The 22352-nt window shown below is 37.3% G+C and overlaps 1 protein-coding gene across 1 annotated transcript in view; it reads right to left on the minus strand.

Annotated features, from left to right (window-relative positions):
- Positions 1–10161: 10161 nt before the first annotated feature.
- The window catches only part of CACNA2D1 (calcium channel, voltage-dependent, alpha 2/delta subunit 1), a gene marked incomplete at its 5' end in the record, with an annotated part of 54235 nt that continues 42044 nt past the window's right edge, over positions 10162–22352 (minus strand). Inside the window, 2 exons of the mRNA XM_010134538.1 lie at positions 10162–10686; positions 19459–19541. Of these exons, the coding sequence (XP_010132840.1) occupies positions 10570–10686; positions 19459–19541 (200 nt within the window). The remainder of the gene's footprint in view (positions 10687–19458; positions 19542–22352) is intronic.

A 22352-nucleotide genomic window follows, 5' to 3' on the forward strand; every position in this document is an offset into this window, starting at 1 on the left:
TTACTTTCCTTAATAAAATGTCTGCATGTCAAAAGAGGCTGATCCTTCAATCTCCTCTTCCAGTTTCTGCTCTGACAGGCAAATGTTTGGCAGTCTTGAAAATCCATACTCTTCCTTAAGAACATTACAATAGGTCAGAAAAAAACAGTACAGGACAATTCTGAGCTTTTAGCTTTAGACAAACAGACCTTTAAGTTTTAAGCAGAGTTCATCTATCACCAGCAAAAGACTGTAGCAAGATATTAAGTACCTAACTACCATTTAAATACAACCTCAGTGATAAACTAACAATTGAACCACTTTGCATTTCTGATTTACTCAGAATTTAAATTAGCTATTTGGTTCAGCAACTGTGAATTTAATTTAAGTCTGTCTGATAACGTATAAAGCTATAGCTATTAAATTCCCTACGGTTTTAATAAGAGCTTCTGTATCTATTGGAGAAAGGTTATGTCCAGTATAGCTCTCATTCCATGTGCATTAAAAAGGAACTAGCTTGGCTTTATTTTTGATACAGGTTCATTTTACATGTTATAAACTTCGGAAGAAAAAAACCCAAACAACAAAAACCCCACAGTTCAGGAAGATACTAACAGTTGCAATCAATTAATTCTTGCATATTTTTTTGTACTTTATAAAGGTTTTATTATCTGGGTGTTTTGCTTGGTTGGTTGGGCATGTTTAATGGGGGAAAATAAAAATAAACTGAACTATTCCACCATTACCACTGTCGTCATCATCTGCACTGTTTTGGTAATTGATTAGGGGATCCATTAGATTGTGTAGATCAGCTAGATTACAAATTGCAGGCAAAAACCTGAGCTATGGTGAAGGCAGTCCAGGTTCTTAGTTATAGCAGGGTGAATACGGCTGAGCTATAAAATATAGCATTCCACACTATTCTGTAATTTTCAAATGGCTGTTTAAGCTCTTTAAAAAAAAAAAGTCCTCTAGTAACAGAATAACAGAATATCCATTTACATGAGGCAACTTCTGGAAACAATAAAGGTGCATATCTGTGCAGTGCCCGGAATAGTTTTTCGTTCAGAACAGGGCCAGTTTCTATTTAAGACATTTCACAGATTCTAAAAAGCCAAGTATCACACCACGGGTTCTCCTTCATGCTCTGCAGAGAGGCCTTACACGCAGGATGATTTGAAGCACGGTTTTACTCATGTCATCTGCCACAGACAAGCACAGCGGGGCTGTTTGACCTTCTGAAAGCGAAGCATGCCAGTGGGTTGTCAGCAGTTATCTAGAAGGCATAAAAATATTTATGTTCCCACGCATACTTCCCCAAAAAATCTTAGTACCTCAAAATCTTAGTTTACCACCTGCATTCCCCAAGAGGTGTGGAAGCAAATGAAGGTTATTGTCTCTCCCTTACAATTTTTCTTAGTGAAATTTTAGGATTCTGAAAGCTCAGGTATGAAGTAGCTCATTGAATTCTCTGCTATTAATAAAGGGAGATGGAGAGGTAGGTACATCAGCTATGTAGGTACACAGAGGAGATAGGTACACTTGCTTCATTTAAGTATATAGTTCTTCCTCTGATTCCCAGAGTATCATCAGGCATGCTGGCACTGCCCGGCCATCACCGTAGCCTGATGGATACACCTCAGGAAGAGCAGCAGGGTCTACTTTGGTGCCAGATGTGCCCTTGCTGCAGGCTGTTGTAACTATAAATTACCCTCTTATTTGTTTTCTCATGGCAATGTTACTCTCACATTTCTGGTTGCACAGCAAGTCAGGTTCAAGAAAAGAGAATTTTCTCTAACTGTACCATGAGCTGACAGTTAAAGCAGTGTCCAGCTGATGCTCAAAATAAGCAATCTGTCACACTGTTCTTCCATGCTACTGCCTCAGCTATAGGATTATACAAAGTTGAATATAATCATGAGTCGATATGGAATTTTTTGTTGAATGTATGAGCAGCACATCTTCCAAGCAATAAAATAGTCTACTAAAACCAAAGCTGGGAGGCTAAATCCTACTTCCTGCTACTAAGTGCTCATGTTTGAGCACAGCTGCTTTCTTTGCAGATGGGAAGACTTTTAATTCACTGAAAATTAAGGATGTGTTTTAAAGCTTGACACTGTGTGAATTGCTAGACTGGAATTGGACATAAATATAAAAAAAAGCCAAAGAAAAACTCAAGAGATTAATGACATAAATACCATACTCAGAAATGTCCCAGAAACAGTGTCTAACTTCAGAATCCCAAATCATAACACCTAAGAACCGTGACTAAGTTAAAACTTAGGACCCAAAACACACACAACTGTGATGCCAAATATCCTGCACACCACTGCCATCTACATAGGCAGAAATACCCAACCTTTACAGAACTGTCTAGATCCTAAAGTTGCACCTACCTGTCTGTTCCTCCTAATGCCACAATGAAGTGATAATCATTTCTTAAAAAAAAAAAAAAAAAACCAAAAGTTTAAAGCTGCTTTCTTTTCTGTTTCCTGTAGACCTTTCTTCAACAGCCTTATGGCAAGACCATTTCATTCAAGGTAGTATCTAGCTTGTAGGCTAGATTTAATTTCTGCCTCTGCAAGTGCTCATATTCCCTCTCCTATAGATATTCTCAGACTAAAGACAGATTAGAAACAGATTTTACACTTTTGAGACAAGTACTTTGAGTGGAAGCACATGATACAAAAGACGAGTAACATCCCCTTCACCATCACCACTACCTCCCCACCACTTTGAAAGGAATTCGGTCTTGGCCCAGACTGTGCTCCAACCTCAGCCACCAATACAAGGTTCTCTCAGGAGCTGGAGTTTGGCATCTCTTCTGCTCTGTCTGCATAGCAATGGCTGTTAAAGCAGACGTGAGTCTGTATCATCCTCTGGTAGCTAAAAGACTCAATTTCACATCTGTCTTTGCTTGGGTGGAATTTACTGAGCTCAGACCGTGGTCCTAACAACTAGCTTATCAGCAAACAAAAGAAGAATCAAGTTTTGAATTAATATAACTCCACCGCTTGGTCTGTCTTTCTCTGGATCGAACATCCCCATGCCTCAATTTCAATAGAAAGGTTGTGTGTGCAACTGCAACTGCAATCAAACCCCCAGAGGCTGGTCATCGGAATGGTTCTCCCTCCCTCACTGGCGGCATTGCGTGGATCTCCACCGGTCAGCATAGGAACAGAGACACCCACTGAATCCCCTAGTGCTCACCTAGTGAATTCCGTTGCTAAATATGACTTAGCCACAGGCTCTCAAAGTGTTCAAGCATGTTGTTTCCCATACTGGAATTCCCAGAAGGCCTCAAAAGCAAATCCTGCCATTATATGGAGTCTTTTATCCTTTCTGCAGACTACAGGTAAGCAGGACAGGAGAATGCTAATTTTCAGGCCATTTGAATTCAGGTTTTACAGTATCTTTCCAGGCATAACTGAACTTCTGTTGCCTGCATTTTTCTCTTAGAGAGAATTGATTCCTGAAGATGCAGGAACTTCTATGGCAGACTGACTAACCTTTACCATAAGTAAAGTACTAATTGGGCTCTCAAAATAGCCTACAAGATTAATACATGCTAACCACACATACCAAAATACAGCACTATTAGTCACTGTTCCGAGCGTGTTAATTCCCCTTTCCATAGCGTATGTGTTTGTGTGTGTGCATTGCAGTGCTCCAAAAAACTATTTTTGAATAATCAAGCCGCAGAATGAAGGCTGAGATCACAAGAATCTGGGTTACGAGAATTGTCTGGGTTAAAACAACACAAGTTTAACTGGAAATTCTGAGAGAGCTTCCATTCCCAGTTGCACACATTTCACTTTGTTCATGAAAAACTAATTCAGTGACTAAAAAAATAATTGAAAGATTTCCTTGAAAAGGAAGAGTGAATAACACTGAAGTCCTATATTTCATATTTTCTTTCTCAAAACAGCTGTCAGAAACTAGCAGCACTAAGAGCCTGTAAAAAACCTGAACATGAAAGTAATGGGTAAAGTAGCAGATGCAGCTTCTACTTAACGTGACAATTCCTCTCTTTGAAAAGGAGAGCAGCACTAAAACACTACTACTAAAAGGGCAGTAGAAATCTTTTTTTCAAGAATCTGCCTTCTGATCATTAAGGCAGGTGGTCAAAGCCTGAGCAGGACCAGCAGCCTGTAGAGCAAGCTCCTAAAGTCTTTTCACTAGAGTGAACTCATGACTAATTGTAGGCAACTACAGTTCAGTGAGACAAATCACAATGTTTGCTATTTCCCCAAGGGACAGACTTACTACTGAGTTTATATATCTGTTCTACAAACATGGGCTGTACACTGGAGATCTAGTCAAGAAAATGCTTGTGAGATCCAAAGAAAGAGGTTCAAACCCTACAAGAAACAGAGATGTGGGGTTTTGATTAAAAGGGGAGACTTTACTAAAGGGTTCTGAGTTTCTGAACAAGGTTTCAAAAGGAACAGTTAGCTTCTGAAAGTGTGATATTCTCAATCATAAAAAGAGAGAAATAAATATATATACAAAACATTTAGAAGTACAGTTAGAATTTAAATAAAGTAATTCTCCTGAAAAAATCTCATTTTCCTTCCTTCCTCCCCCATATACATTTTGAGATCAAAAGTTCCTAACAGCCTATTGGAAAGGGAGACATTATTTTCAATGTCTTTTACAACAGGCAGCGAAAAAGCTGTACCATTTAGTGTGCATTTTGTCCGGCTGAGCATTACAAGGAGCACTGGGCTAACAGATGTGACAGTGAGGGATTTTCATAACATCGGTGTTATGTAACTCCCTGATTTCTGTAGATAGTTAGTAGCAATAGAGCTCCATTGGACAATGTGAAGTCGTCTCTCAAATTAATATGATATGACAGGGCAATTGCCTTCTGGCTTGATTTGTACCGGGGCTTCTGTAGAATATCTCACTGCAGTGCAGCCATCCCCAAATGAGACCGATGGAGTCAAAGTTCCAGAAGTGAGGGCTTCTGGTACTTACCAATTAGTGGATTGTAATACAGAATTTAAATTAAACGTGTATGAGGAATGGATTTTGGGGTTTTATTTGTTTCTACATCTCAGTGACAGTCAGCATACAGAAAGCATAATACAATGAGTTCAGCATGTGGGTGTAATCATGTAGTGAGGCGGCAATGTTTAATCTAGTGGAGGCTAGTAATCTCTGGATGTTGATGTGCAGTGTCGTGCACTGCCTTGTAGCACTTCCACATGGGTGATCCGCTACTTTGCAGTATTAGAATCTGCATTCGATTTCTTACTCTCTTATCTGACTCCTCAGGGATTCAGTAAATCCAGCAGTAATTTACAACTGCCATTCGCCCTGAGTTTTGACACATATACAGTCAAGGATTAAAATCAGGCTTCTAAAGCAGTTACCACTTGCAGCCATCCGCCCTGCCCATCTGACAGAGATTGCCAGTGTCACTGCAGTAAGGCTGAAAACCCAGTGAAGCAACTCCTGAACATCTCAATCCTGTTTATTAAGGTACACAGATCCACTTTGAATTTAATGCTCAGCTGAGAACGGCAGCAGTACAGAAGCTGAGTCATAAATCATGCAGCAATCATTGTCAAAGAGGGGCAACAACTTGGGCAGCACTCATCTTAGCCATCTGATTTTATTCTGCTTCTGCATGTGAATGAACCCTTGGACTTCATCGATGTTTACAAGTTAATAAAGGACAATCCTTCCAAAAGCAATTGCTTCAGAACAACAGGGCTACTTCAGAGGTTTTGCTGACTATTATTCTACTGAATGCTTTACAGACTCTCAGTTTTTCTTGGATACAATATTTTTCGCTTTTTTTTTTAATTTCCAGAGCCACAAATGTAGCAGAATTGAGGGTTTGCTGCACATCCTCCTTTGAACCCCAGTAAGAACTGTGTTAAGTCACTGTCTCCATACTGGAAAAATCTCTCTTTCAGACACTTGGGTGCAGCTATATAGCAAACTGAGAAGTATTATAGAGCAAATTACATAAGCTCTTATTCACATGTTCTTACTACACAGAATGAACAAAGTAGTGTCGATTTTAAATGATAAACTTTTATTCTGAATATACTGTTTTAGCACAAGAATTAACACAACAGTTCTAGGATTATAAACTTTTTATAACATTATTGTACAAATTTTTACAAAAAATTATTTTTCCAGGCTTGTCAAGTTCCACAAAAGTGTCAAGAGAACACAAGAAAAGGGAGAAAGACCTGCTTGCCTCGCAAAAGCAACCAAGTCTTTTTTTGCAGAAACGCACACTGAGCATTTCAATAAAAATATCCCAGAAAGCATGATCCAGACATTCCATACAACACGAGAAGACAGCTTTGTCAGATCACAATCGCAATTTCATGACATCTGAACAAGACAGTATCCCTTTAGCCTCAGTGAAATTATTTCTTCAAGATGCTGTTTTTCCTTTAAACCATAAACAGGACAGATGCAAGTAGCTGGGAAGAGGGTGAGGCTAACTTCAAAACCCTTGAATTGTTTGCAGACACTTCGTATTAATCTTTTTACAGTAGTGTACAATGAATATTAACAATATTAACATTGTGGCAAGAAAAAATAACAATAAATCTGGCATCTGTTAAAGGCTTGGATGTCTGATGAGGCTGGAGTAAGATTTATGCTAAGGAAGGAGTTTCTAAGATTTCACCTTCAGCCGACATTCCAAAAAACACCCGAGTGTGTTGCGGTGCCTTGTGGGCAGCAAGATACTTCTCAATAGCCACTGTGCTAGCATCGGAACTTTTAGGGCCAGTGGGACTGAGGTTGTGTTTTGAAATTAAGACATACAAAGCTGAAGTGTTAACGGGAACAAAAGGTCTTAATGTCTCTTCAGTGATAGCGAAAAACTCTCACCCACAGCAAGTAACACTTGGGTTGCAAAGGTCACTTAAAAGGGATACTGCCTATTTGAACCCAGTAAGGCCAGTTTTTAAGTTAGTAAAAGGAATATTATAGGAAAACTTACAAATGGCAGCAATACTGGTCTTTTGTCAAGTTAAGCAGTAAAGCCTCAAGCATTAGAAACATGAAAAAGATCATACTAAAATCTTAAAGGTACAGGACCTAAAAATCTTGACAATCAAATCTGCTATGTTATGTTAAAAACCTGTTACAAATATGGACCACGGTCAGTGTTTTGGCAGTAATGCTGGTTGTTTAAATGAAAAACTAGAAAGAAACCTTTCATGTTAAGTCCTCAGATCACGTTTTGCACAGTACCATGTAACAACTTTAATGGTGGTTGCCAGACATACAATAGGCTGCATGACTTATGTGTAAACTGAAACAGTCTCAACAGTTCCCTTAGTGCTATTTAAAGGATCTGACCAAATATCAACAGAGCTTTTTATCTGGCTTAGGAGAAAAAAAAAAAAGAAGAGAAAGAAACTTTTTACAACATACTGTAATTTGAAAATGTCTCCATTTAAAGCCTAGGATCAAGTTTCTTCTCTCACAGACAGGAGAAAATGACTAGTAGGTGAGAGTAAGGATACTCCTTTGCATGAGAATATGTATTTATCCATGCATGTTATTTCTAACAGACTGGTATTCACATTTTGAGATAGCTAAAGTTCACATTCCATTTTCTATTGGTGTTTTGTAATTTGCAGATCTCTAGGTAGTGCATTTTAAAAATCCTTGACCATCACTTCGAGATAATCAAAAATACATTGTTTTCTGCAAAAATAAGCCTTTTTAAAGAACTGAGTTCTATGGGGATAGAACTAAGCCATTCTGGAAGGGCTGGATCCTGAGTTTTCTATCAAGTGATTATAGTGTCTGGAAGCATTTATACAGAAACAGGTTTCTTCAGGTCACATAGAGAGGCAGAGGAGAGGAACAAAGCACATTTCCTTCTCTGGATACCCCAAGAAGGCAAATGTGTCTGCACGGTGTAGGCTTCTCCCTCCTTTTGTATTTGAGCACTCTAAGGGAAGTGGGATGAGAGCAGTTGCCACAGTTGTTTTCTGTGGCACCATGGCTTTGTGCCATCTTTCTTTCTGCCTACGGATCCTAATCAACTGCTTATTAAGTAACTCAGAATTTGGCCTACCTGTGCAAGCAAGTTGTTCCAAAATGTTAGATAATGTTAACTTTTCCATGAAGGCTTTCTTTCAGGAAGCTAAGTGAAAATTATAAAGAACTCGATATACTGACAATCCTTCAAGAAATTTTAAGATCAAAATGCATACTAATATTTATTTTCAGTAACCTTAGAGTAAACACTAGAAGTGTAGTGAATATTGGCCTAATCCTAAAAATCTTTTACCTCCCATAAAATTTCAATTGACCATGTTAAAGAAAAATACAGGATCCAGTCTCAGCACTAGAAAGACTCAAACCAATTTTTCGCCAGGTGGTAGGGTAAAGAAAAGTGCAGTAATATGATTAGGAGGAATTGCTCCAAGTTTATCTTCACCCATATTACCAAAATTAGTTCACCTTCCCTGAGGAGGACCTGAAGTCCTCCACACATTTAATGGTACTGACATTACTAGATGTGTTTTTTTAAAAAGCTAAATCTGATCACTCAACAAAAGGTCAGGTTTTGGTTTTTTTGTTACTCACTATATTCCCAAACATGTGTACTGACATTACTAGGTGTGTTTTTTTAAAAAGCTAAATCTGATCACTCAACAAAAGGTCAGGTTTTGGTTTTTTTGTTACTCACTATATTCCCAAACATGAGAAAATACATAGCTGGAGCAAAAGTGCATAAGAAAACTAACAAAACTGCCATGGGTACAGGTACGGTAGACATTTGATCTTTCAAGCCATGCCATGGCTTTGAGTAGCTTCTTCAGTTTTCATAGGATATTAATGCATGCCCAATTATTTCTTTAAGCTTTTGGCATGATCAAAATTATATCAATCAATTGCCAGCATATACATACCAATGCTTTGCATTTTCTTATTTTTTTAAAAGAGCTAGTGTATTGTGCCATGTTAATATTTGCATATCGCAGTTGTTAGCAGAATTGTACAATACCAGCAGAGTTGCACATTCATTGGTTTAGCTGTCTTGCAATACTGTTTAGTTCTGAAAACTAGAAAAAAAGCACAAATCATATTTTGCATCAACACTATGCTACACTGTAATATTGTAATTTACTGCACCAATCTGTATCACCAATGAGGTTGTATAAAAACATCTTCTAAAATTATTATTCACAATCAAGTATCAATGTGCATACATATAGATTCAAGGCTCCCCATTTGTTAAGATTTTTTCTAATCTCAGCAACCAGGACATTTTGCTGTTGAATATGTTATTTTCAGTAATAAACAGCAACAGCCTAAGTTTTAATAATATGAGTGGGTTTATACGGAGGAAACAAAGGGGGAACCTGATTTGAACCTTAGAGAACATATACTTCCAAAAATAAATGTGTTAAATCTGATTTTTGTATACTTAAAATATCTGTACACAAGTTTTCATGTGAGATCACTATTCTGTAAAAAATCAAATCAACCCTTTTGTTACAATAGCTAAATTTATCCTATTTTCTCAGCTTTTCCATTCCACAGTATATTCAGAGATCTTTTTCATAATATAATTAAATATTATTTGATTGCAACACATTGCAATGTTCACTTTCTCACACAATAGAAGAATCACTCAGTTACCTTTTCAATGGACTATACTCTACCATCAAAGAAAACAAACTGAAAAACAATAACAGCATCATCATCATGCAAAATACCCTTGGAAACCAACGTTCAAATATCACAAAGACATTTTTTTATTCACAAGTGTTTCTGTTTGAGCCTTTATATATATAACTGCATTGTGAAAAGGAGGTGATTATTACACTGAAAATAACATTTTTCTGACAGAAGATGACACCGAATTTAAGACGAGAATCACTTCTTAGTTAAACTCTCAAGGACCTTTATCTTTTTAAAAACAGAAGTTTCCCTCCTTCCTTCCTTCCAACAATTTAACAACATACCCAAACTTAGCCAGCTACATGATTCATTTTGGAAGAATAAACCACTCATTGTAAAGCTTTTCAATCACGCTGAACTTCTGATGAAGACTAGCCAATACTTTTGTTTTACCCAACTAGTTTGGACAAAATTCATGTTCAAAGCAGCCATCATGGTGTTAGTAACGTAAATTGGGGAAATCAAGGGCTACGTTGTCTTTTTTTCTATTTTTTTTTTTTTTAAATAATGGTTCATGTAAAAGAATATAAATCTTCAAGATATCCAAAGCTTAAAAGAAATGAAAATCATATACATAAGCTGTTGTCAGGGGAGCCCTTTTACATGAAGTCATCAAGATTACAACAACAAACCAATGAAAAAAAAATTAATCTTAGATTCCCCAGTGGAGCACATACAGAATTCTGTTCAGATGGCATAGATGATGCAGCATTCACACACGTTTAAGGATCCGACACTCCAACATGCAGCCACTGTAGGTGCCTTTATGAGTTTCATGAGTGGTAACCAGACACGAGCACTGCTGTTCTGCTGCTGTCTGAAAAGCTGACCCTTTTTTGAAATGAAACTGAGGCTATCGTTTTGGCCGGATCTTGAGTAAGTTATGCAGGTTTTGGTTTAGCAAGGTCATAACTGGCAGTGTCTGCTGCCAGATAACAGCCAAAGCAGGACCAACTGAATTCCTACCATAGACCACAGCGATGGACTCAGACCAGAGACACCACCGCAGTCGGCCGAATCTTCCTGTTGACAAGAAAAGAAGAAATTGTTTAGCAGTAATTACAATTAAATTCCCTCAGAAGTAATCTATATTTTAGTCTTCAACAATTGAATTATCCTTGAGGCATCCTTTTTGGTCTTATATATTTTTTTCCTAAAATAACAACAAAATAATTCCTGGAAGTTTGTCTGATTTTTGATTCATTAACTATAAGCATGGGAGGATTAAATACTTACAATGCTTACTGCAGGCACTTATGAACTAGACGAGATACACAATCAAACAAGAAATGCTATGGGATATAGCTGGGGGCCCCAGTAAACCACATTTATATTCCTTAAAATAGCATCAATTTGGAGATTTTGATTATCACTTTATTGTGAGGGAAGATGGAAGAATAGATAACTTTTCATGATTAGAAAACAGAATATGTTCATGTCCGTTTCATATGTGATCATGTTGATGAAAACGAATATGCCCTGCAGGTGGAGACATGATCAAAGAGAATGAAAAACCCTTTCTCTGTCTCTGATGCTATATTAAAGTACAAGAACCAAATTTTCTATTGGCTTTTTTTGATGACATTTTGATGGCTTTTGATTGGTGTTTGATGCAGTCTAAGAAGAAGACTCCCTCCCGTTTGAGGACTCACTCTGAGCAGTACCACTTTAGCACACATCAGTAGATCTAACTGTTCACACAGCCACCATGCCTCTTTGCCCCATTCCTTTTTACCCATATTTGCTGTTATTTGGTCCCACTTTGCCTATAATGCACAGTATCTTTCACATTATGGACTTACTCGTTAGTCTGGCTGAAATAGATTCGATACCTGTTCTGGTTACACCTTCTTGTTTCTCAGAACTGATACAACCTCTGTTTAGCTGACTAAAGCACTAGGACGACATTCAGCCATCCCCTGCACTGCTCTGTCCACCAAGTCTGAGTTTCACGGGTAGCTCTGAAGACTGGAAATATTTGGTTTCCTTCTTGTTTTCACTGTATTCTGTACCCATAGTATAAAATGACACTTTCCATTTTCCAAGAGATCCCAAGCCTCCAAAGACAAGACAACAGTGAAGGTGGGAAGGGACTTAGGTATAGCAGGAACTGGGGAGACTTCCTGAACAGGAGGAACATGTGCAGGGAAGGACAGGCTGCACCTTAACAATAACAGAGCCTGGCTGCTAGCACAAAAGTGAAAAAGGGTTTAGAACAGAAAGTAGAGGAAAGCCAAAGAGCATGCAATAGCTCCTGGTTCAAACTGACACGACACTGAGGCATATGTATTCCTGTGACTCAGAAAAGGCTGGCAGGGTGGGTTGAGGATAAAAAGTACAATCGGGATAAATAAGGAAGGATCATTAAAACACTTTAAATTTATTGGCACATCCTTAGGCAAAATTTTTCAAGTGCTTCTATGCCAATGCTAGGAAAATAAAATTATGAGTGGGAATGAAGACAAGATATCAATGACCGATCCCAAAATAACACACATATCAGAATCCTGCTCAAAGGAGAATAATCAGTAGGACACAACATTGTCAGGCTACCAACTTTGTAACAATGACAGTGTAGAACACACAGAAGAAGGGTATGTAAAGGATAATACAAACTGTAACAGCATGAAAGTATTACAGGAAAAGGGAAGTGTGATGGAATCTCTGTGGGTAAGAAATTTCAGAGAGTAATAATAAAAGTGTAACAATAAAAATGTAATAATAAAAATGTAATCTTAGGATTGCACTGCTGACCACATGATCACAGTGACACTACCAGTCAGGAAATGTTATGTGAGATTAGAGAAGCCCCATATAGACTGGATTAGTGCCTTATCAAAAAGAGATGTAGAGATCACATTTTTGAAAATGATGAATGAGTGCTTTTTAAAACAAAGTTTGAGGTTTTAGTGGTGCAAAACTATTAGTAGAGAGCTGCTCTGTATATCTCTAGTATAGCTCTAGTAGCTCTGTAGACAACGATGCAATAGGATTAAGCATTTTTGTGTGAGAGATAAGGCCAAACAAATCTGAACCAAATGAGACCAATTTTAAGAAAGGGAACTACATGGAAATTATCAAAAGCAGTTATAAAAACTTCAAACAACCCCCAAACCAAGAAAACAGAAAAAAAATAAAACCGAAACCATTAATAAACAAGAACAACCCCGCCCCCGCAAAAAAAACCCCAACACACACACACACACAAAAAAAAAAAATACCCAAACCAAAAAACAACCAACCAGAAAGCAGAAAAAAACCCTAGAAGCAGCATCTCAAAAAGCAAGTTCCTCAGAAGGATCCAGGAGTATATTTATAAATATTGCATTAGATATCCAGGTAAAATAAATGCCACCACTAGAACAATTACCCACCCATGCCCCACAACCCCCTCCCCCAAAAACTCAACCCCAAAACGAAAAAAAACCCAACCTCCTTCTCCTCCACCCCTCCCCACGCCTCCACCCCCCTGCCCAAAAGAAAAAACAACTCCTCTCCAAAAAAAAACCCATCCCTGCATGAATCAGGAGGAAATGAAATACACTGCCATAAGGAAAATGACAGTATTTAAGAAATCAAGGGCCAGATCAGGAAAGCATACAAAAATGGCAGATTAGATGTAAACAAGAATTTAGGAGGGCTGATAAAGAATTTTTTATTACCTCCTTGAAAAATTAGCTGAAAATTGTAGTAGAAATCAAAAGCACAAAGCCAAATGTGGAGTTAGGGCAACTGCTTAATAACAGAGGTATAAAGAGGGAACTTGGGGATTACAGGGTATAGCACAGGACTTCAGCGAATGTCAGTTTTAAAGGGCAAAGACTTTAGTGAGATTCTCACCACACACAATGCATCCTTTAAAGCAGAGAGGTCAGAGGAATCAGAATCAGTTTGGAAAATCAGATAAATAGACAAATTAGACTTTACATCGTCAGGAATTGGAGCATTCACCAACCCTTAGAAACCTGGATGTAAATAAAACTCAACCAAAAAACCAGCATTCAAATTCTTCAGAAAAAAAAAAGAGAAAGAAAAAAAAAAGTTAATTCTGTCCTAAAGCAAATAGCTTATGTTAGCTGCCATTCTTTATCAGTAGGAGCCATCGCCAGATGCGTCTCTGTCCTCTACTAGCTTATAATTTAGTTCTATAATGTTGGCTTGGGCTTGTTCTTCAGCTGATTGCACTCTACAAGTTCAAAATTCCTAAGCCTTCCGGTCAATGGGTAAGTCATAAGTGAACTCTGCTGCACCAGATTTGGAGTAGGATGCTAAGATTTGAAGATGAACTGAACGTTCTGGTTTATTTAGTTTGGCTCAGTCACTTTTCGCATCTGCATTGTGTCTTCTCATGCAGCTTTATTGCCATTCAAAGCACCTAAAAATAACCCTGTTGCTTCTTCCTCACAGAGAGTACCATAAAACCCAGAATTATCACTAAAGGTTTATTCTCACATGAAATCCAACAAACAGTACTCAGTGTTACTCCTTGGTATTTAGGATTCTTATCACTGAGATTACTTAGAGGAGTCATCTTTGAAGAAACAGTCTAAAGCCAAGCATGAGATTTAACATTTCCCCCCAGAGTGGAGGTGCGTGGAGAGTAAAAAAGTAAATTGAAGGTCTTAAACAAAACTGTGCATAATAGGAAGGGGAAAATATCTTTCTAGTGAAAATGTCATCCAGTATGGATACAGAGTAGATGGATTTTCACATAGGAAACTACACAGTAGTCAGCTTTCATGCCACTTCTGCATTAGACCAAATATTGGATAAATAATGTTGATAAATTATTCCTACCACTATATTTACTTGCAAAACCCCCCCTCCAGTCTCCATTTCTATTTGCTTTTTGAAACTTTTTTTTTTAACTAGGTGACAATTTATAGGCTCTGCTTTTACATCCAACAGTTATACTATGTAATATTCTTATTGGATTGAAAAGAAATATTTTGCTACCTTTTGCTGCTTCCCTAAGACTGTACAGAGCAGTTCTTAAAAGATTCATCACTTTTCGATGGTGGAGAATGTCTTGGAAGCCTCATGCATGAGATGCACGAGGCATCTTCGTATTATGAATGACAGAGTTAGACTGTACTAGACAAAAGCATACAAGATTTATTTCAATGTTGGTGAGATTTTAACCTCGTATCAATCAAAGTCACATTGAATTTCTGAGGTTTGTAGACCAATTTACAGTGGTAAACCAGCAGTTATGCCAAGAAAAATTTCTAAATATTCTCTCTGGAATCAGTTATTCTTTTGTGTCCTAAGCCAAAGCGAAAACAGTAGTGTCAAAGAAGGTACAGTAAATCCTATCTAAATTACTTTTGCCTCCTCAGCATTGAACCTTGTAATTTTCTCGTGTGCTTTAACTGTTGTGAAATTTACAAAAAATGTAAATTTACCTGCTGATTTACAAAAATTTAAAAATCATCAGTTTTAGGGAAATCAGTGGGATCCCATCATTTGGAACCAGAATGAGCAAACATTAGTATTCAATGGCCTTCAAAATGCCTTTTTGAAAATGCTTCACCTATTCATGAGCTTCAAATTACAGTTTCCTGTAAATGGTATTTTTGAGATTTCTTATAAAATGTCTTATAAAAAATTGCATCTCGTTGTTTTATCTTATCTTTATCTCTGTCAGTGCAGTTAGACACCGAACTATTTTTAAGCAGTTTCACTGAAATTTTCCACCCCATTATAGTAGTCACTACTACATGAGTCACACAGAAAACCTGAATAAACAACAGATCACTTGAGGATGTCCTCTCTTTGTTGTCTTCAAAATAATATTCTGTATTCTCTCTTTGAAGAGAGAACAAATTGGAAAATAAATTGGAAAGAATCCTCTTTAATGAGTTTCATTTAAGCAGATGAATTTTTTTTGCATTAATAAGTCACATGTCAAATTTCCTTCATGCCTGAGGTAGAGAAGCATCAAATCCAAATGTCATCTCCTTCATGTCATGCCTTACTATAACTCCGGAGAGGGTTATTTTACAACATCACACACTGTGAAAATTATTCAGCACTTGGAGAATGGAAATGAATGCTTTTATAAAGCCACGTAGTCATTGTTAAGTGTTAAAATCACATACTCATTGCTATATATCAACATCTCCTTGAAGGCAGTGCCAGTTCAAAATTCTCAAGACAGTCATAGAAATATGAATACATATGTATACATATACATGTCTAAATCTATAAACATACTCATTACTCCTTTAGAAGTATACTATAACTTTTTTACGTAGTAAAACTTTTTCTTGAAACCTTCATCATTTATTAGAACTCATTGTTCTACTCTGACTATAAAAAGGATAAAACAACATCTGCCCAAGAGCTTCTGATCTGGCCTTTGATATCAACAGGTTATCTCAAAGTTACACCATTTATACTCATTTATTTTAAATGGTTCATATTGCATGAAGAACACCTTGACTTTTGTTCAAAAGACATTTCAAGTTCCAATGCAAGGTCTTTCATAAATACGGTATCACCCTCCTTTGTCTGAATTACAATACACAGCTGTCAAAGCTGTACAGCTACCCACTCATAGATCAGGGACACAGCCAATCCCACGAAGATGCATACAATGTCTGGGCTGCTAATCACTCTCAAAGCTCCCACTGACATCCCTGGGAGCTGATGGATAAAACCCATTCTCAAAACAGGCTAAAAACTTGTGTTTCTTCTCTTTATTCTCAGGGATGGCAAAGAAAAGCAGTGTGCGTGTACGAAGTAAGAGGAAGTTATTCAAGGGTTAATAAAGACTATTTTATTATCCTTCATGAAAAAACCCCAAAAGCCCAACTGATATTATTGAACCTGATCAACTGGTTGGTATCTTGTTGGCTTCAGCGGTTTAAATAAAACTACACAGTTTGATGTCCACTGAGAACTCATTTGCAAAATCACAAAATTATTAAAAAAAGGATAGACAAAAAAAAAAAAAACAACCCCAAAAAAACCCTTTTATAACTTTCTGCTGACAAAAGTCGATCAGCTAAAATTATATTTTGTGTGTTTCCCAGCATTTTGGTCTTTTTGAGCAGAAAGACCATTTTGGACATAAAGAATTCAGTTCAAGGTGAGTCTCTGCTGCTTTATGGACATTGGACAATAGCTTTTTAATTAAAATAAGGTTACTCACAGAGCAAATTGCCTGAGTAATACATGAGATGTCAATCTTCTAGATTTCAATGTGAAATAACACTGGCTCGGGGAAAGGGACTTTTGCCCTTCCTTACAACCTTCAGCCACGGCTGCGCGAGTTGGTAGGTTTGCTAGAGATTAGATCATTTACATACAGAATAGAAAACTTCAAAATTAGTCAAATACAATTGTTAAACAGAACTTTAAGCTTTTTTCACTGATGTTCGAGTCATATTAAGTAAACCTTCTCCCAGGTATGAAAAAGAATATCAATTATTGAGAAAATGAGTGTTCTAAATTGTTACAATTGTCAGCGTTTTACTACACTAACCCTGAAAAATTACCTCTAAGTTTCCATTTCTGCCTTTGTTGGCTTTACCTTGATAGATATGTTAGTATCTCCCTCTAGTGGTTTTCTGAGTAATAATATTGATCAGAAACCCCTACAGTGTTCAAGGTCATTAATTTTTTTCTCTTTAGATCAGTCATTCTCTTGTATTCATGTCACTAGCACGGCAGTGCACGTGCTCACACCATTAAATGCAGCACAGTCGAAAACGCCAAGGCTTTTGTTATGAACACTAGAGTCCACACTGGGTCAACATGCAGGACTTCATGTATCCTTGTATTTCATTAGAAGAAAAAAGCCCACCTTCTGCTGTAATTAGGCAATGAATTATGTAGGTCGCAAAAAAAAAAAAGTAAAAATATCATTTTACTGAATTCATAGTTTAACCAAATTGATGCACACTATTACCTTCCATCATTAACATTTCCATTTATTTGGATGCAGTGAAAACTCGTTACTCTTCTCAAGAGCAGCACTTACTCTTACACAAAGCACTCATCTTTCCTACCCCTAAGGACAGCTTTATTTTCCCAGGTATTATAGTCGCTTCTAAGTCCTTTGTACCTTTATTTGTGTCTGTTCAGAAAACTTTCCACTTGTGTTTCATTTTAACAGGGACAAGGGAATGTGTGTAATCAAGAGTCAACCATATAAAGCCAACAGGTTTCGGTGAGTTTGTATTTGCTATGGTAGAGGCCCTTGTGTTCTGTGATTGTGATTTAGAAGTCTTCAGACAGGGTTTTTTCACAGTTAATTTCCCTTAATATCGCAATAGTAATTTGGTCCAGATTGTAGCTTTTGGGACTCGCTTTATTTTGTTTTCTTTTGTATGCTTAGTAAGTAAAAAAGTCTGCTACTTTTTAAGCCAAGAACAAAACAAAAAATTAGAGAAAGTAACTGACCATCCACACCACATGAAAACTTGCAGAAAAATGAAGATAGGAGCGGACGTCATGGCAGAGGCACGACTCGTTGTGCATATAGGCTGATCCTATTAATAACGGGCAAAGTAGCAAGTAGAGGAAAGGAAAGAAAACACAGAAAAAAAGACATACAAGATGAGATATCATGCAGATTGCTGGCAGTTAGCAGAGTTAATGTGAAAGCATCCACCCAAGAGCAAGAGATTCACAGCAAATTTTGAAAATAAACTTAACTAAAACAGTCCACTGTTACAAAACACACGACTTACACACTGATTAGCACATCAAGCTAGTGAGCAAGAGTTGCACTTTCACACATAATTGTGTCAGGAGGATTTGGAACATTTACAATGGCCAAATAACTTTTGGATGTTTTTTCAACTTTATTTAACCTCTGTTGGCCAGTAAGAAGACTCCCCTTTTAAAATAAAATTTGGTTGCTAGAAAAATGCACTAAATACCAACAGTCTGGACTTCTTTAATGCTACTGACATCTCAGTAATTATTCCTCATTAAAGAAAAGCAGAGAATATACTGGAATAAAACAAGGTATACAGCAGTTTCAGGCACCTAACTATGCTCATTTTGGTGAATCCTTTGCAGAAATGGAATGAGGCATTACAAATGCATTTTAAAAATATTTATTTGATATGATGGCAGGTACTTCTCTGTTCAGTACTTTCTGTCTTGAAATTTACTCTGAAAAATTTGAATTCAACATATGTTCTTTCATACAGTATTTTGAAAGGTAAGATAGATTGTATATTAAAACTAATTTATATCTGTTATAATTTTTCTCCTTCAAAATTTTAATGTATACGATAAAGGGGTACTAAACAGCCTAGGTTTGCTAATTTCTGTGAAGCTATGCACTTCTATAACTTTTATGAATGTGAGCTAAGGCTGATACACATTTGCATAATTTCTAAGAGGATGAACATCCTAAACCAGATACAATAATTTTTAATCATCTATCTACCTTAGATAATATTTGGAAACACTAATATAAAAAATCCTATGTCTAAAGCAGGATTATCAGCCGGTTGTGAAAGCCATATCAAAACTGAATTTCACAGCCCAGTATAGAGACCATCAGTTTTAAGTTCACTGATGGGGGGTTTTTTTAGTGGGAATCATGTGTGAAAGTGCAATGGTTATAGGAAAGGCAGATAAGAAAGCAGCTGTTAATTTCATGTTAATCGTGGGTACTTGAAATAGAGTGGCCATGGTCTAGAGTGAACAGTATGTTTAGTGATAGGTTACCAGGCATCAAGGTACATTTAAAGGTAGTTTTCACTGCTTTTCTAAAACAGCTCTACAGCTGTTTTTAAAGATAATCCTAAAGTCTTACAAGTTCAATTTTACCTGTTTGGCTTCATCAAAACAGACATCAGGACCCTTTCTGTATCTAGGTTGTTTGACCATTTCACAAGGATTTGGCCCTTCATCTGTTTCTCTGGTTAAGGAGCATGACTTTTTTTTTTTTTTTTTTTTTTTTTTTTTTTTTTTTTTTTTGAACACTACTTATTTTTTTTTTTTTTTTTTTTTTTTGTTCTTTTTTTTTTTTTTTTTTTTTTTTTTTTTGTTCTATGCACATTACCAGTATTAGCATGCTGTTTTACTTTCGTGGGACAAGAGAAGTTTTATGCTAATTCAGATAGTACTGAAACAAACATCAATAGTCACAGTGCCTTGTTCAAATTAAAGAAAACTAAACCAGCCTTCCAGATAAAACATAAACAAATAACACGGCCTTAATCAAGAAAATAAACATCCTGCGTGACTTTTTAGAACCATACACACAAGTTTAGTTCCAAAACCGCACACAAAATAAAAATAAAAGCTGACTTTTAAAAGATTTTCTGTATTGCTTTTATTACCATTGCATAAATATCAAGAAGATATTTTACGAAGCAATAAACTTTCAGTGGTGCCGATTGGTTATAGCATATGTTACCACTGAGTTATTCTGCTAAAATGAAGATACACTCTAAAAGCGAGGAAGCCTGTTTGGAATGTTACATACAGGGTGAAAATTGCAGTGAAGGCCTTTTAAGAACTACTGGTTTTGTTTTGTGTACACCTGTATTACCCCAAATATCATAGACAAGATCATCCCACTGTAGGTTTTGGTATTAAATGGCAGAAAATGTAATATCAGATCTAATTAGCACTTCAGTAATGGAGACAGAGAAAATGCTGTCCAAACTAACAGAGGAACAGCAGGATAGAAATGGGAGCAGTGACATGCTGTTGATTACCCAACTGTAAACGTGAGGGAATCCTTTAGCTTGCGTCTCTGAGATCTGTAACTGCTGATATTTAAGTGTAAATACTATACTTCCGATTTGGCACGGGCTAACAAGGGACACGAGTCACTGGAGTGTATTTAAAGGCACAGATACGGCAAACTTCAGAACTGTGTTCTCTTGAAACCTGCTTGTATTACCATTCAGTATGTTAAGCTTTTTTATTCCCCTGTTGGTAGTGTGCACATTAAAGCTAAGCCAGAGAGTTTCAACGAATTGAACACCAAAATTTTACTTATTTTAGTAGCTCTAACTTACACTTGAAGCCATCCTACATGCACTACCGTGGAGTATAACAGCAGCTTCATTGCAATGAGTGGAGATGTCCAATGGAAAAGGATGTGAGAGGAGTAGGAATTTAGTTCTACAGATCTACATCTGTCTTCGTTCAGATGTTACCAGACTCACCTCCCCTTTACTCTGCCAGGGCCCAGCTGAAAAGGAAGTCAAAATGTAGAAATATTCTAAAAGACCATGTGTACAAGCAAAGTTGTACCAGCCAGAAGGAAGCAGAGTCTAATAATAACCATCTGAATAGCACCCAAAGGTCGTTCTCTCTGCCTGTGTGATGTTATGCTACATCTGCATTTCACAAGGTACCTTAGCTACAGAAAAGAAAGAATAGCTTAGTACTGCTTAGTTGGAACAAAAATAAAATAGTTCATTTAGTCAATATAAGCCCTCCCAGCTTCTCTGGCTGCTATTTGAGGTCATTTACTGCTTTCTAGAAGATTTGGGTCCCACAGGGAAATCCAAGTCATGTGCCCTTTTCCTATCAAATGTGCTTCATTTTCTATAGCATGTGCTGTCTATAAATTCAGACAGTGGCAACAGTAAATCAAACTGCCATGGACTGGAGCCAATTAGAGTATTAGGCTGTGTTTACATAGTTCTGTGATGACACGGCTATTGCTTCCACCCCAGTGTAACTTCCTTTTCAGCCCAAGCGTAGATGGAATTCCAGTTTTATTAATGTGGCAATGAATTCATTGTTTGTGCCAAAGACACACAGTCATCTCTACCACCATCTGTTTTTCTTTCAGGAATGGGAGAGTCTGTCTCAACTAACTTCCTGACCGGGATAAAGGTATTACTAATTTTTTTCCATATTCTGTCATAATATTCCAAATTATGATTCGATTTACCTTCTCCGGCCTGCTATCCTTAAGCTTATATAGCAGAGGGAAATTGAGGTGAATTTCTCCTGGTCTAGAATACAAGTTTGTTGGTTTGTACTTCCATCACCATCCCTACAGGTATATACCGGAGTGAACAGACTAAAGGCATAGAGATTGGCACTGAAGGTGGTTGTGAATTAGAACAAACTTTCACATTCTTTTAATTTTAATTCATGTGTTGAAAGGACTCTGCTTAACACGTATGCCAACTGTGTCTCCAGCCAGCTCTGAATAAGTTCTATGCTAGCAGCTGGATAAACTCCAGCCTTTGATGGTTAAAGCACTTTCCGAAGAAGTAAGCTGTACTCATTGTCACCGAGCACACACTCAAGTGCCTCCATCACTTCACCTCAGTGTTGCAGGCATCAGAGCAGCATCTCAAGAGCAAACGCTCTTATCTTGGTGTTCCCCTTTTTTCTTCTCTAGATAGACATACCCTTGTCTTTTCTAAAAGATTAACAACCCAGGACTTTCAGGCTTTCCTTGTCTGTCCTGTGCTCCAGATGCCAACCAACTTAGTGGCCCTTCTCTAGACCTCCTCCACTATGTCAATGTGGTACTGGGGAGCCCAAAACTGTATGCAGCGCTCCAGATATGGTGTTATCAGTGCTGAAGAGATGGAATGGATCAATTCTCCACATGTGCTGACTACACTCTTGCTAACATAGTCCAGGATGTGCCTCTTTATTGCAAGGCACACTGCCAACTGACCTTCAACTTCTTGTCCATCATGACTCTCAAGTCCTTTTTCTGCAAGGCTGTTTCTAGGGTC

This window comes from Buceros rhinoceros, unplaced genomic scaffold (assembly GCF_000710305.1).
Source record: "Buceros rhinoceros silvestris isolate BGI_N320 unplaced genomic scaffold, ASM71030v1 scaffold3694, whole genome shotgun sequence".
NCBI classification, from domain to species: Eukaryota; Metazoa; Chordata; class Aves; order Bucerotiformes; family Bucerotidae; genus Buceros; species Buceros rhinoceros.